Raw genomic sequence first — 15,284 nt, forward strand, 5'->3', positions numbered from 1 at the left:
TGAAACTTTTCTATGTTCGATGCGTCCACCCAGCCTCGGGTATCAGTGTGACGTGCTTTATTATTGGGATATTCGATATTTTGGATAACGCCACCTGACCATAATAACTGATCATAATACTTCTCCATTACTCCACCATCTTTGAATAAAATTACTTCTCGGCCTTACTCTATGGGTGTGTTCATGGTAACACCCACTCTGTGGTCAAGTCATAAAAAAAAGAAAACAGTTTACTCAATGGTTATTTTATTTTCCTGATTCATCGGAATATGTTTTATCGCCGATGTTTTAAATCCAAATAAGTAGCTAAATGTGTGTTATGTGCTCGTTTATTGAATAATGGAAATGTAGTGCCTTATTAAATGTCTTGTGAAGTGTTTCGGCTACTATAATAATTTCATAGTTTCATACAGAGGATGATCTCATTGACTTGCTGACATTACGTACTTTTTTAGAGATCTTGATCGTTTTATTAATTTGCTATTGACCAAGTCCAATGACCTTGTAGTTCTAAAATCATCGAAAGTAATTAGGCAAAATGAAGAAACAATTCTATAAAGTGAAGCAACTGGCCGATCAAACCTTTTCAAGGTATCATGAGAACAATTTATTATCTACCTCTAACTGATAAGATTTCTGTTTCCTTTGTGAATTTATATTTTCTATCATGTACATTTATGGTAAATGATAAAATTTCAGAATATAGTATTATTAAGTATGCTATGAAAATTAATTCCACAAATTAATCTTTTAATTATTAATTACTGTTTCATAACAGCCTGTATTTGCATGAGTATAAATACTAAACAATCTCTATCAACGAAACTAACAGTGCCAAGTAAATCCAAAGTTCCTATTCAACACTTCAGTATAAAAGGAACTTGGCATTACTTCTAGGCAACTGAGGTTATCATAAATACATTTCATATTGTTTGTTTCAGGTCTGGGAAAGGTGAGGCGTTAACTGATGAACTCCAGACTGCTGATAAGAAAGTTGAACACCTCCGTAATGCCCTCCAATTGATCAGCAAGCGGCTTGCAACAGCTGCAGGCAGTACATATGGCCAGGACCCAGCTGCAAGGGAGAAAAGGCTCAAGAAGCTTCCAGAATACTTGCTAGGTCTATCTATGTGTGAAGCCAGTAACTTTGATGATGATGACAGCATCTTGAAGTACATTTTGTATGAGTGCGGTAAGCAATCTCCCTTTCATGTACTTATAATAAATAGTAGGTACTCAACTTGGATGATCCGTATGATCATAAACTATTAACATGATTAATAATTTATTAGATGTTAGCTGCAGTAAAATTGTAAGTAAGATTAGGTGGTAACTGCCCATTGCACAACAAATCTAGTACAAGATTGATTGAACTCAAACTTTTAAACCATATCTAATTGATTGTTCCACAACTATTAATAGTTTTCACTGCTATGTAGACTACATTGTAATTGCCTGGTGCTAGTTATGTGTAATATTGTTATTGATTTGAGACAATTCTAATAAGAATTATCTCAAATTCAATTGGAAAATAATCATATTTGATTTTTATTACTTTGATAGTTAAGTATCTTGGAATTTGTTTGATTTTTATTTGTGTAAAGGTAATAAATTATAATGTTTTTGTTGTTATAGGTAAAACAGAGAAGTTTCTGGCGAATGAGATAGCAGAGCATGAATTGAAAGTTGAACAACTTGTGTGCGCTCCACTCACGGCTATAAGTGACCAGGACCTGCCGGCCATCATGAAAGCAAAGAAGCAGCTGAGTAGGCTGATCAGTGAAAAGGAGTCAGCAGCCAGCAGATATCATGTAAGTACCACATTTTAGCAATTGATGGGCCTGTTTCTAAATTCCTGTAATCTCTATAGATTCAATTTGTATGAATTGAACTCCAGTAAATAAAACAGCCATTTATTATTTTGGCTTACATATTTTCACAAATGATTTTTTTAACTAATACAAGTAGGTTCTTTAAAATAACAAAATTACTTTCCATTGTTGGTTTGAGTTTGGCCATTTGCATGGAAATGCACCCAGCGTTCCTGGGCACCATATCATGATTCGACAGTGATTTACAATAATGAAACCAATCTAAACTTATATTAATAAAACAGGATACATTCCATTCTGATAACAATTAAAGTAATCCATGAACAGTGCAGAGGACACTAATAAATTCAAACATGATAACATAATTGAAATTAAAAATATATTATGTTTTTCTTCTGCATCCAAATATTAAATGAATATACATCTATCTCCCAAGCATTTTCATAAAAATGTCCACACAAGGTACATTGCAAAATTGTCTTGTTTTTACATAGCATCTAGAGCGTCAGAAAGAGGAGAATCCCACGAAGCTAAGTGCCGCCAGGGAGGAATTGGAAGAGGCAGGAACACGTGTGGAGGCGGCGCGCGACGCTTTGGCAGCAGATATGTTTGCACTAGTCGCCAAAGAGGCCCAGCTGGCACATACGTTGCTGCAGTACGTCAAACTGCAGAGAGCATACCATGAATCGGCGCTGCATTCCCTACAGGACACAGTGCCGGAATTGGAGCGATTTATCAGTGCGTAACTACCATCGAATTTTATCCTTATCGAAATTATTTATTGTTATTTGTATTTGCGCATTTCGGTGCTTTAGTCATTCTCCAAATGTAGGTAGGATACACCCATATTACAAAAACATATATCCGTAATTCCCTGCTATAACAGATGGCCTTAAAAAGTTTTTTGGAAATGTGTAAAATATAACATGAAAACAGATATAAATAAAAGAAATGATATGAACATGGGATTAATTTCATTTATCATTGATAAACTTGGGATGCCAATCATCTTTTCATAGTAAAAGATAAAGATATTTGTCATAATATCAGATTACCCATGTTACACAACTTGTTTGTGTATGATTTGAACTGTTTTCCTGATTCTGTAAGTGAGATTTATTTATACTGAACAGAAACTACAGATATGGTTTGTTCAATAAAAAAAATGTTGAATTAATGAATGAAGAAGTGTATTTTGCTGCTCTTAGTTTGAAATAAATTCAAGCTGAATAAAATATAGTCATCATAAAATGAATCAATATTCACGGAACGATTGATAAAGGCGATACAACAATCCGAAATCCACGCATTTGAAACCGCGGGCGAAAGTTAGTCTCTTATTATGTTTTATGTTATGAGTAATTATGGACACAACAATAACTGTTTCCTGAACTCTGATTAACACCAAGCCATTACATGATAATTAAGTAATATTATGTAGATCAAATAAAAATACATTGTTCAAATGATCATTATTAGCAATTATAATTAAGTAATTATGTCTATTGTTAGCATGGTAGCTATAATGGAAAATACTTAACCACAAGATGTAACACATCTTTGGTAAAAATATACAGTTTATTATACCAACTAACAGTATCATTTGTAAACATTTCATTTTACTAAGTAGTAGATGTTACTGCCGCAATTAATTGTAGCTAGAATGACTAATTAATCTGCTACACTTCAGAGCAAGTCTGCTGGCGTGTTAATTTAAACAACGATCTAAATATACGATAACTCCAAATAATTGAAACTAACTGCTCAGCCAGCCTTAATTGAAACATCATTGTTCCTTTCCTCGTAGGCCCAATAAAACAATGAATCCTTGTAATATGGAATTTGCAGTCGTCTCGCGATGTCAGCGCGTCCTATTTCAATGCAAAGCAACTTGCCTGCATAATGAATGTCGCTTGCGTTAAACCAGTCGTCTCTCTTTGCTGTCCTTCTTTTTAGTTGATTTTATTTCGCTTTGACTAACAATTTTATTTCTTTTACTAAAAATAAATAATTTCACGTACGAATATGTAACGTAACGAATATGTGTGGTGGTAGAAATAGCCGAAAAAACAACTAATTCAGGATCAAGGCGACACCACTAGTTTCCTTTACCAACATATCCCCGCTGATGGATAGATACGAATAATATAATAGGATAAAGTAGTTTAAATATAAGGTAACTTGGCAAATATGAACTTGGCTTGACATGCTACATACATCAGTGTATCTAGACTAATATTATACAGCTGAAGAGTTTGCCTAGTTGCGCGCTAAAATACGGGTCCGATTTGAAAAATTATTTTTGTGTTGGATAGCTCATTAATCGAGAAAAGCTTTAGGCTATATAACATCACCCTACAGTTAATAGGAGCAGAGCAGAAAATGTTGCAAAAACGGGGAATATTAAAAAAAAACACGCGTACGAAGTCGCGGGCATAGCATGTCTTATGATGATACTTTTAAAGGTAAACCTGTTAGTCCACATCACGCATTACTAACGGCAAAATCAATGTTTCCAGACGACAGCTCGACGAAGCCGGTGTTCGGGTATCCCTTAGAGGAACACCTACGCGTCACGGGCCGCACCATAGCCTTTCCTATCGAGCTGTGCGTTTGTACATTGCACGAGCTGGCGCTGAATGAGGAGGGACTCTTCAGGATCGCGGGAGGTATGTGACCGTTGTTAATTCTGCAAGATTCTAGATACACCAGATTTGAAGCACAGAAACTAATTTCGTGGTAGTGGAAATAAGGTTGCGTTTCTTAAGATTTGAATGTTAGGGCATGCCGTGTGGTGACGGCAGAGTAGAATACATTTGTTTGTCACCAATTTCTATTCTTCCTGCGGGTGTAAGAGGCGACTTAGGAACTACACATCAAACAGATAACGGGTAGCAGCACTCTCTGAAAAATATCAATCTTTTAAACTGCGTTCTCCAACCCGCCACTAGTGGAGACGGCTCATAGTCCAGCAGTGGATTGTAAAGGGCTGTTGATGATGATGATGAATGTTAGGGATTGTTATTTTATATTTATAAACGTCTTGTTTTTCCAGGCACATCGAAAGTGAGACGGATGAAGCTATCTCTAGACGCGGGTCTGTTCTCGGTGCCGCTGCCGCGCGACTACCGCGACGCGCACGTCGTGGCGTCCGCGCTCAAGGGCTACCTGCGCGAGCTGCCCGAGCCGCTGCTCACCTTCCGCCTCTACGAGCACTTCGTGGCCGCCGCGCGCCAGCCCGGCGACACCGCCCGACTCAACGCCCTGTGGGAGGCCGTCCATCTCCTCCCCGACGCCAACTACCAGAACCTCCGCTACCTCATCAAGTTCCTCGCCGCGCTCACCCAGAACCAAGCCACCAACAAGATGACCCCCTCCAACCTCGCCATCGTCATCGCCCCCAACCTCCTCTGGGCCGCCGACGAGAGCGCCTTCGACATGAACCTCACCACCGTCGTCAACTGCGTCGTCGAGCTGCTCATCAAGCACGCCGACTGGTTCTTCAAGGACGACGGCTTCAACTTCTTCGTGTCGTTCACTAGGGAGGACTTGTTGCCGGACCAGTGCGAGTACGGCTTCACGCCGAGCTTCGTGCACGGCTACAACCAGACCGCGGCGCTCGCGTCCGACGCGAACGGCGATTGTCACTCCATGAGCAAATCCATGTGCGACTACAACGCGCCGCGCGCCGACGGCCGCCACTCGCGGAGCAACAGCCACGACACCAGCCTGATTCTGATAGAAAACGAGATCAAGAAGGCGCAGTCCAACAGCTCGCTGTCGGACCAGTCGAGCCCGCCGCACGGCAGCCCGAAGCCGATCATGCGGCGGAAGAACAAACCTCTCGCGCCAGTGCCGCCCAACTTCACGCCCGACCGCAGCCGCAAGGTCGAGGCGCAGAGCCAGACCGCGCCCGACCCGGCGAAGGACCCGCCCGGCGCCAAGGACGCCGAGAAGCCGGCGAAGCCGCCGCGCCCGGTCATATCGGATTCTGGCAAAGTGATCTCGGGCGTTCAGACCATCAACCGCTGCACGTACAGACAGAACAAGGCGCTGCGGGAGGAGGCGGCGCGCGCCGGCAGTCGAGAAAATTTGACCGACGCAAGACGCCAGAGCCTCGAGCTCGATAAGGACAGTTTGAAGGCGGAAGCCGTCGTGGCGAAAAGTGGTAGCGTGCAGACGGGCGTCGTAGGCCGCATGCGAGTGGAGGGTAGTGGGCCGGCGTCTTTGGGCGCGCCCGCGCGGACGCCGCTCGTCAAGCCGGCCGGCCAGCCGCCGCCGCGTCCGACGCCCGTGGCTGCGCCGCGCACACTGCTACCAGTAGGCGCTTCTGCGACAACTAACGAAGACTCCGACGTGCAATTACGACAGAAGCCGGCGATCCCCGAGCGGCCGGCGACGCTGCGGCCGGCCAGCTTCCGCGGCGCGCGCGGCTCGGGCTCGGACGCGCCCGACGTGGCGCCCACGGTGCTCGAGCGCACTCACATCTACACAGTCGACAAGCAGCACCCCACTGTTATACAGGTATGTAATTACTTATTATATTTTTATTTTGTAGTCGATATTCCTACATGGCCACACTTTCTTTCTTCTTCTTTTCTGTCGCTTAATTATTGTGAAACCTTTAGACCCGGTTTCCACTAAGCCTAGGCGCAGACCACCGATTTGTACGGAGATGTATGAAAGTGCGCACATTACACCGATTTAGTATCGACCGATTCTTCATACAAATTAGAATTGGGTCCAACTATCGGCCAACTAAAAGTCAGTGGTCTGCGCCTTTTTTTTTTTTTTTTTTTGCGTCAGGAAAATGTATTGAAATGCATACCCACCGGTCCGGGGGTTCCGGTGGGTTATGTGGGGCTCTCCCTGCCAGAAGGGCAAGGCCTACCCACTAAAAACCTGACGGGTCCCTCGGGTGGCGCTTAGTGAAGTAGCACGTAAGGCGCCGTTAAGTCGTTCACGTGCGTACCCCCACGCTTTGGCCGCAGCCTCACTCAAACTGTCGCCCTTAGAAGGGCAACTCTCTCCGAAGCGCGCGGGGACTCCGCGCGCACTTCGGGCCTCAATGTTAGGAGGCAGACGCCCCCGCGTCTACCTCCATGAGGCTCGCCGTCGTGCCGGCTCGCTGCGCCGGCTTCGGCTTTTGCGCCGGCTGAGGGCAATCTTTTGCCCCCAGCATGTGCTCCACGGCCTTACCAGCTGCTGCACACAACAAGCAGCGGGGAACCTGGGCCGGGCACACCTTGGCCTTATGGCCCTCTTCACCGCAGCGGAAACAGAGTCCACTGCGGTCAATGCCAGCGGCGCACTTAAAGGCCGTGTGGCCAGTGCCCCAACAGGCGACACACCTTGACGGCCTCGGTTTCAACAGCGTTACCTGTACCGAGGCCCATCCGATTAATAGCCGGCGACACTTCGCCAGCTCTTTTGCTACCTTAGCAGGTACCCGCACTATAACGCTGCGGGACTCCCTGGCACCACTGATCTTGCCCACTGAGATGTTTTCCAGTGGGCAGTTCGTTCTTGCCGATATAACGGCCGAGACTTCTGGCGCCCCGGTTGAGTCATCAAGACCTGTTAAGCGGAGATCCTCGGACTTGATCGGTCGCCCGATACGGACCGTCTCTTCTGTGAACTCGGGCACTGCCCGTAAAGCGGCTGCTAGTCTGTCAGCCTTCACCTCCACGTCCGAACCTGACAGAACGAGGAGTTTGGTGGCCGACTGACTTGGCTTAAACCGAAGACCGTCCATTATTCCCAGCTGGGCAAGATCCACCGTATTAACCCTACTACTGCTTCAGGACAATAAATGGGCCAGTGTTGAGAAGAAGCAGCGCAAGAAACTCAGTCACTATGTAATTTACGAATACGTAATTACATTAGAAACTCTTATTTCAATTACGAAACAAAACAAATAGTATGTAGTAGTAGTAACTTTACAATACTGATAAGTTATCATACCATTAGTAAACATGCAATTGAATCTGTTGACATAAGGTCAACACGACAGTCATTATTGTATCTTTGTATAAGTACCATAAATTAGCATACAATTGCATTTTGTATTAAATCTGTATTAAAATTAATATATTATTTAAATCACATAAGTCACGCTTATACTCAACTTTTTTTATTTTATTATTTTATTTCAAATATTATAAGATAATTTCTACATATTAAGGGATAATAAATTTGATTCAGTTACCTTTTTAAACCATTCGTGAGCAAATTCGTGAAAATAAACCACTCTCATTTTCAAACTAACAGAGCATGTAGGCAACTATGTCGATAACGGTTTAACATACTTCAGCATAAGAATACAAAATACATTTTAGTTAGCCAAAACTGTATTTTTTATTATTTCCAAGTTGCTAGACTCCTCGTCAATAAAATATCGTGATACCTCAGCTAACTACTCGCTTCGGCCCTTCAACGAAGTACCGAAGTTAGCCCAGTAGTGTAGTCAGACACTTTTTTTCACACTCGGGAAATCGGAAGTCAGTCAAGTCAAGATGCGAGGCGAGGTTGCTCGAAGTAAAGTGAAGTGTGTGCCACACTATATCTACTTCAGTCAACTTCGCGAGTAGTGTGTAGCTGAGGCAGAAATTAGAACAACGTCGCCACGTTGCGCCCTCTATTAAGAACAAAGCACATTTTCATCCCCGCCAACATGGGGTTGTTCTTTCTATACGGCATGGTGCTAACGATCGTAGGTTGTAGTTCACTTATGTGAACAACCCTTTGGACTGACCTTGTGGTAAAAGATGCTGACTATAGAAAATGGTCATTTGCATTTCACGCCTCGGGCGTTAAGTAAAAAGCTAACATAAATTAACAATGAAAAATCCATGATTCTTTTACTTTTAACTAGACACAAAATGTGTTAATTTAATAAGCGCGAGTGTTTTATACATATTGATTTTTATTTAATCCAAAAATATTACGACTCTACCACATAATGGGTAGATATATCAAACTCTATCCAACAAAAATGGCTGTCACCTAAATTTTCTCTTATAAAACTGGAAAAAACCTAGCTTTTCTCCACGTACCTCGTGTATTTCCTGACCTAGAGTTTTCTAACAAAAGTAATTTTCAGTAGTTAGCAGTTTTAGCACCAAGTGTGGATAAGTTTTAATCAAGTTATTTTACTTTAAATGTTAGTTTTTGCTTCTCAAGTAAAATGGTTAAACTTTAGGAGTCAAAGGTGCTGTTAAAAAATAAAATAAAAATATTGATTGACGTCTGAATACGACAAGGGCGCAGGCGTGAACTAGCACACTCAATATTCAGCAGTAAGACGATATGCTTTGACAAACGATTTCTAGTCTCTTTCAGCTTCTTTTTCCCAGCGAGTAAGAGACTATTATTATTTTCATTTACACCTACCATCCACCAGCAGTCTAAGACTTTTCATCAGGTAAATCCGTACTTTGTGATATAAGAAAATAACACAAACTTTATGAAATTAAAATAAGCTTCTACTTTAAAAGCACTGTGGACTGTTCCGAGATGCGCAGAATAGAATCTGCGACACTGCACCAGAACGGGCATTTTGGTAGTGCCGTGATGCCACGTGTTACGAACCAAACGTAACGAGGGCGATAAAATCAACAAGGTAACGAACACGCATGATTGCACATGTGCAGTTAAGTTTTATTTGATGTAGCGTCGTGTCGCGTGGTATCATATCGCGTATGTCGCGTTGCGTCGCGTTTGTCATTATTAATTATGTATTTAAAAAAAGCGTCGAATACAATGGTATACTCTTTTACTGGCGAGAGAAATTAATTTTAATAAGAAGTTTAATTTGACGTTAAGAGTGGATTCACCAAAATAATAGTAGTCAAAGATCGTACTACCTGATCGGTCGACTCTCGAATAGGTAGTCCAGTGCCATAAAATATAGTAAAGTTCACAATACGAGATATTTTTTAAGCCTGGCGCCAGTGATAGATTCCTAAGCATTAATAAATCTCAATTAGTTGTGCTGACTTGCCGAGTATGGCTGAAGAATGCAATCTAGATACCAGGTTTTATTGAATTATGTAAGTCTAACATTCAACTGGGGCAGCCATGCGGAAAATGTGCCTTCCTCATTCTAAAATTTCTAGGAAAAATTGGAAAATACCCAGCGATGCTGCAATGGAAAATACCTAGCAAATAGTTTTAGACACTAGGGACGTAGACAGACGTAAACGTGGCGATCGATGGCAAAATGCATTTTCGTACTAAATCGCAAAAAAGTTTAAGTATCAGGTATCTTTTGAAGAACAAAATTGCTAACCTTTTTCTCGTGCAAAAGCTTCGTATTAAGAATTCAACAAGGAGATGCTACATCCTCACCGTCTGAAAAACCTTTTAAAACAAATTAATAATTTCAGTCTTGCCAAGTTCAGCGCTGTGCATACGAGCTCGTGTGGTTTTCATCCAAAATTTCAGAAAGAAAAGCACAAGATTTCCAGCTCCACACAAAAATGTGCAAGTAGAGCGAATAATATATTTATTTTATTAAATCTATACTCACTTGAAAAAAAAAGTGTGTAGGTAGGTAAGTATGGAATAAATAAGCTATAATAAGTTATTAATCACATTCACCCGTATTACATGTATAATACCTATAAAGGACATTGTCAGAAACCGCCTAAAAACCGCCCAAAAACATTAACCCATCATAATTATTTTCTATTTTTTTTAATACATTAAGCACCCTTTCATTCTAATGGACACTTAAGCATTGAAAAATTAAATAAATAAGTCTTTTAACGTTTATTCTATAATACTATTACAACTTCCGGACGTTTTGGTGCGTGGCATGGTCTAAAACCTATCAAGTTCCATAATTTTTGCCGATAAAATCTGTACNTTGCTTTTCTCGTCGCCGCTACTTTTGTTTTTCCCGCGTTTAACTACCTCTGTCCAACCGGCATCCATGGACGCTGGTGCTGGAGGCAGAGAACGGGGCTCTGTTTGAGATGGCGCGGGGGCAGGTGGAGATTTGCCCCTCTTTTTTCGAGCGCGGCTCTTTTTTGGGGGAGACGGCGCAGGCGCCGTGGTCACCTTGGAGGGTTCGGCAATTGAGGCCTGAACAGGAGCCGTCTTGGGGCCGGTGCGCGCCTTTCTCTGTGAGGCTAGTGCAGCCTTTGCTGGGGGAGCCGATTGTGGGGCCGGAGCAGCTCTCTTAGCTGCCGCCCTTGTGGCGGGGCCATCGGTTGTCGTTGATGGGCTGGAGAGGGATTCCGACGTATCGGCCGCGAGAGGAGGCCGAAGGCGTTTCTCCGGCAGAAGACGCTCCTCGATCCCTTTAAGTTTGGCATCCATCATAGTCCCCACCCGGACCATGATCTCTCTTTCTACGTCGCCCGCCAGGACAGAACTGGTGGGCGCAGGAGCCTGTGTGGCGGCAGGAGTAACCTGGCTTTTCTCGGCCTTCAGCTTTTGGATCTCCTGCCGGAGTTCCTCGACTTCTTTCTTGAGGAGGTTGTTGGCGGCATTAAGTCGACTAATCTCCTCCTCAGGAGTTCTGGCTGCTATTGCCGCGACGGCTGCGTCAATAGTAAGGGCAGCCTCTTTGAAGGTGCCCTGTATGGTCCCTTTTATATTCCCGCACTTACCCGCGCACTTAAACACTGCTTCGGTGCTGGTACGGATAGTCTGCACCAACTCCTCTGTGGTCAGTGCCTGCGAGTTGTGTTCTGCACGGAGTCGCCTTCCCTTCATCTTGTTTGTTAGCCTTACGGCCATCTCCTCTACCTCACTTCTTTCTTGAGGAGGTTGTTGGCGGCATTAAGTCGACTAATCTCCTCCTCAGGAGTTCTGGCTGCTATTGCCGCGACGGCTGCGTCAATAGTAAGGGCGGCCTCTTTGAAGGTGCCCTGTATGGTCCCTTTTATATTCCCGCACTTACCCGCGCACTTAAACACTGCTTCGGTGCTGGTACGGATAGTCTGCACCAACTCCTCTGTGGTCAGTGCCTGCGAGTTGTGTTCTGCACGGAGTCGCCTTCCCTTCATCTTGTTTGTTAGCCTTACGGCCATCTCCTCTACCTCCTCGTATTGCTCCTTGGCGAGCAGTTTCTCTTCAGCCCACTTTTGTTTCAAGCCAATGTAGTCCCCCACGGTTGAGGGTCTACCGCGGCCGCGGGGCTTCTTGCTGCCGCGTGATGATGTGCGGCTTTGTGGCCTAGATGACGCTGACTCGGTCGACATACAGGAGTCGTCCGTGTCAGCTTCCAAGCAGCGCTCAATGAAGCGATCGACCTTGCCTTCGTGGTCGGTCTCATCTGTATAGTAAGGGGACTCTTCTGCTTCCTCAAGCCGCCGTTTGGTGGCAGAGGCAGGTCTTTCGCTAACTCTTCCCTTGGATACGTTGGTCCGGGAGCGACTGCGGGTAATGGGAGTCAGATCCCCGGATAGTACCGAGGCAGTCTCGACCATTACCTTTGCCGATGTCACATCCGAGTGAGTCTCAGTTTGGGAGTCACCTACTGGAGCGGGAGTCGCACCGCGGATAGGTCCCGCGGCTGTCTCGACCGCCTTTTTGGTGACTGTGTCCTTTACGGTCTTAGCTGCGAACATGTTTCGCAGCCGGCTGTCAAAATCAGTTCGTACGGCTGTACATTGCTTCGGCTTAGTCGCCGGTGAAGACACAAGGCACTGCGCGGCCCCCCCAGATACGTGGGCCGTGACCGCCGTGGCGGCAGAGGATTCTCCGGCATTGCCGGTACCTCCCTGGGGTAGTTTATTTTCCATCGTGCTCATGTCATAATAACTGCTTTCGGGCGCAGCTGCCCCACCCTCTCTCCACGACGGGGTAGCACCTAGAGTCCCTCTAGGTATTCATCCCATCGGCCCCCGCCGAACCTTGGGATTAGGGGGATTTTTAAGATGTTCCCAGCATCGCGGCCCGGACAGATGTCCCGACGGCCCCCGGCCCACTCCGTTGTGGGTTACGGGTCGCCCGACAGGCCCGCCGAATTGACGCAACCTGCCGCGCAGGTGAGAAGTCAGCCGCCCGCGTGAAGAGATCACACGGACGTTGCCCGGGGTGCACCACGTGGAGGTCCCTCACCATTGCACCCCAGTGGTCTGCGCCTAGGCTAAGGCGAAGCGAAGCGGAAATATGTTTTGGATAACTTATTAATTTAATGATTAGTTATTCCTTTCTTTAGGTCTTAGCCACCCCATAGCGTATTTTACATCATTATTTTAAAAACAGTATTAAGTATTTATTTTTTTCCACTAACATTAAGTATTAAAAATTACATACAAATATTCATGTGTCCATATTCTTTCCAATTAGAAAATGAACTTCTTTTTTCAGTGTTCTACTGTAATGAGTTTTCTAACTGCGATAACACTAACCAACCAACCATTATCATTGTCAGGTGGGCGCCAACCCCGAAGGTACGCCAGCGGCGGCGACGGAGGTGACAGCAGAGGAAGCGTCTCGCGCGACAGTGCAACGCACGCATAGCTCGGGCGGCGCCGACGCGGACCTCGACCCGCCTAAAGCGCTCGGCACCACCAGGCAGCTGTCGCAGTCTGAGGGCAGGTGAGCGAGACACTATTGGCGATATTCTTTCGTGAGGGTAGCAAATAATTGTTATTTTTACCACTGCCTTATTAATTATTCTTACCACTAAGGTTTACTAAAGTCCGGTCGCCGAGCACGTAGAATTTCGTCCAAAGACCCCAAGCTACCCATCCTTATCACTCGCGCGTACACTGACTGCGACCGCCCGTCGCACAACGACGCAAGCCAACTTTAAAGCCAAAGATTTACATAGTGGTGACAGCTTGCGGAAGTCAACTTCTGCAAGTTTTATTGCTAGTTTAAACCTCGCTTTAGATATGCTTGGCAAATGGCAACGCATGTTCATGTAAACGAAAAAGATCTGATGTAGACATCACTAGAGTATAGTGCAGGGACTACTGCGAAACTGAGTTAGAAGTCCTTAGCGTTTTCATTGTCTCAGGAACATTGAATGAGGGTTTTCGCGATTGAAAAATCCGCCAGATGGCAATACGTAGACGCGAGGTCCAAATGCTGCATGATTGGTTATTTTTGACATGACATTGACAGATATGTCAAAATCCACCAATCACGCAGCATTTGGACCTCGCGTCTACGTATTGCCATCTGGCGGATTTTTCAATCGCGAAAACCCTCATTAGAGCATTTTGAATTTGAAAAGATGACCCACGCTGAACTGTCCCACCAAACTCAATGACAGGGGGGCGCTACCATCGTTCAACTATATGGTTTCCAACATGGCAAAAATCGGAACTAGCGATCCGGTATTGACGGTGGCGCCCCACTGTCAATGTCATGCATAGGACAGTTAAGTATTTTGGAACTATATATGCCATCGGTATTTTCCTGAACCTATCATTCACAGTATTATTTTGGTTGTAGCATCACAGAGACTCCGACGTCGCCGCGGCCGCAGACGACGCGGCCGCCGCGCCCGCTGGTGCCGGCGCCGCCGCCGCCCGTGGCCGCGCCGCAGAGCGAGAGCACCGACCTATAGCGCGCCCGCTCTAGCCGAGCCCGCATAGCGCAAGTCACAACCCCGAACTGACAAGCATCACAGACGCCCGATACAGTGTCGCCCGTCGAGAAAGAGAGGCAATCGTCACAGTGCCGACGCATCGCAGCTACCCACCGTCGATGAGTGAACCTTCGAAACGAAGTTTCGACTGTTATTAACGGTGTCGGAGTTGCGAGCCGTTCCGAACACGTGACCGTTTGCCGCGATCGGCCCGGCCGCCCGCGCCTGCCGCGGCCCGGCGCAGTATTGAGAAAGAGACTGACACTTATATGTATTTACGATAGACACCTCGCTCGGCTGACTGTTCACGCGCGGCCCTAAACTAGTGAACTCGAGCATTTACGTTTGCATGGCACGGTATGATTTGTAATTGATTTTATTTTTGTAAAGCTAATGTTACATATTAACACTTTGTGATAAGTTTGTTTACCGAACGAAAAGATATCGCTATTGCTAAACGTTTACTATTTTAAAGAATGATCGTTCCTTCAACTGAATTCTAAAAAGACATATCGGTATCAGTACTGTCGATTTAGCTTTATTGCATTTTATTATTATGTAGCGCTTCGTAAGGAGAAGTTGTACAATATACATATAAAATAAATGTTGCAATTATTCTTGTGATATTAGAGGAATATGATCGTACGCCTCGCCTCGGCCGCGCCCGGGCGCACAAACGTAACATGTTGTATGACGATAGCCATATTTTTATATTTATGACTCGACAGCAGTAGTATCACACGCTGTTTCAGTGAACATAATTATTTTAGGCTTAAGTATGTTATGTAGTATTTATGATGTTTTATGTGATATGCATTTTATTATTATTATACTGCAAGTATACAAGCTTCTGTTGTAATTAATAACAACTATACCCACAATTTTGCGTGTTTTCT

General features: G+C 44.7%; 1 protein-coding gene across 1 annotated transcript; it reads left to right on the forward strand.

Moving 5' to 3' along the window:
- The first annotated feature begins 220 nt into the window (after window positions 1–220).
- LOC114362314 (rho GTPase-activating protein 44) lies at window positions 221–15,269 on the forward strand. The gene is made up of 8 exons (XM_028317638.1): window positions 221–591; window positions 942–1,192; window positions 1,636–1,811; window positions 2,327–2,570; window positions 4,352–4,501; window positions 4,888–6,356; window positions 13,222–13,388; window positions 14,253–15,269. Exons 1-8 carry the CDS (start codon window positions 539–541, stop codon window positions 14,365–14,367), a joined length of 2,625 nt encoding a protein of 874 aa, XP_028173439.1. The 5' UTR covers window positions 221–538; the 3' UTR covers window positions 14,368–15,269.
- The last annotated feature ends 15 nt before the right edge of the window (window positions 15,270–15,284 follow it).

This window comes from Ostrinia furnacalis, unplaced genomic scaffold (assembly GCF_004193835.3).
Source record: "Ostrinia furnacalis isolate ACB-3 unplaced genomic scaffold, ASM419383v2 OfSCF0389, whole genome shotgun sequence".
Taxonomy (NCBI): domain Eukaryota; kingdom Metazoa; phylum Arthropoda; class Insecta; order Lepidoptera; family Crambidae; genus Ostrinia; species Ostrinia furnacalis.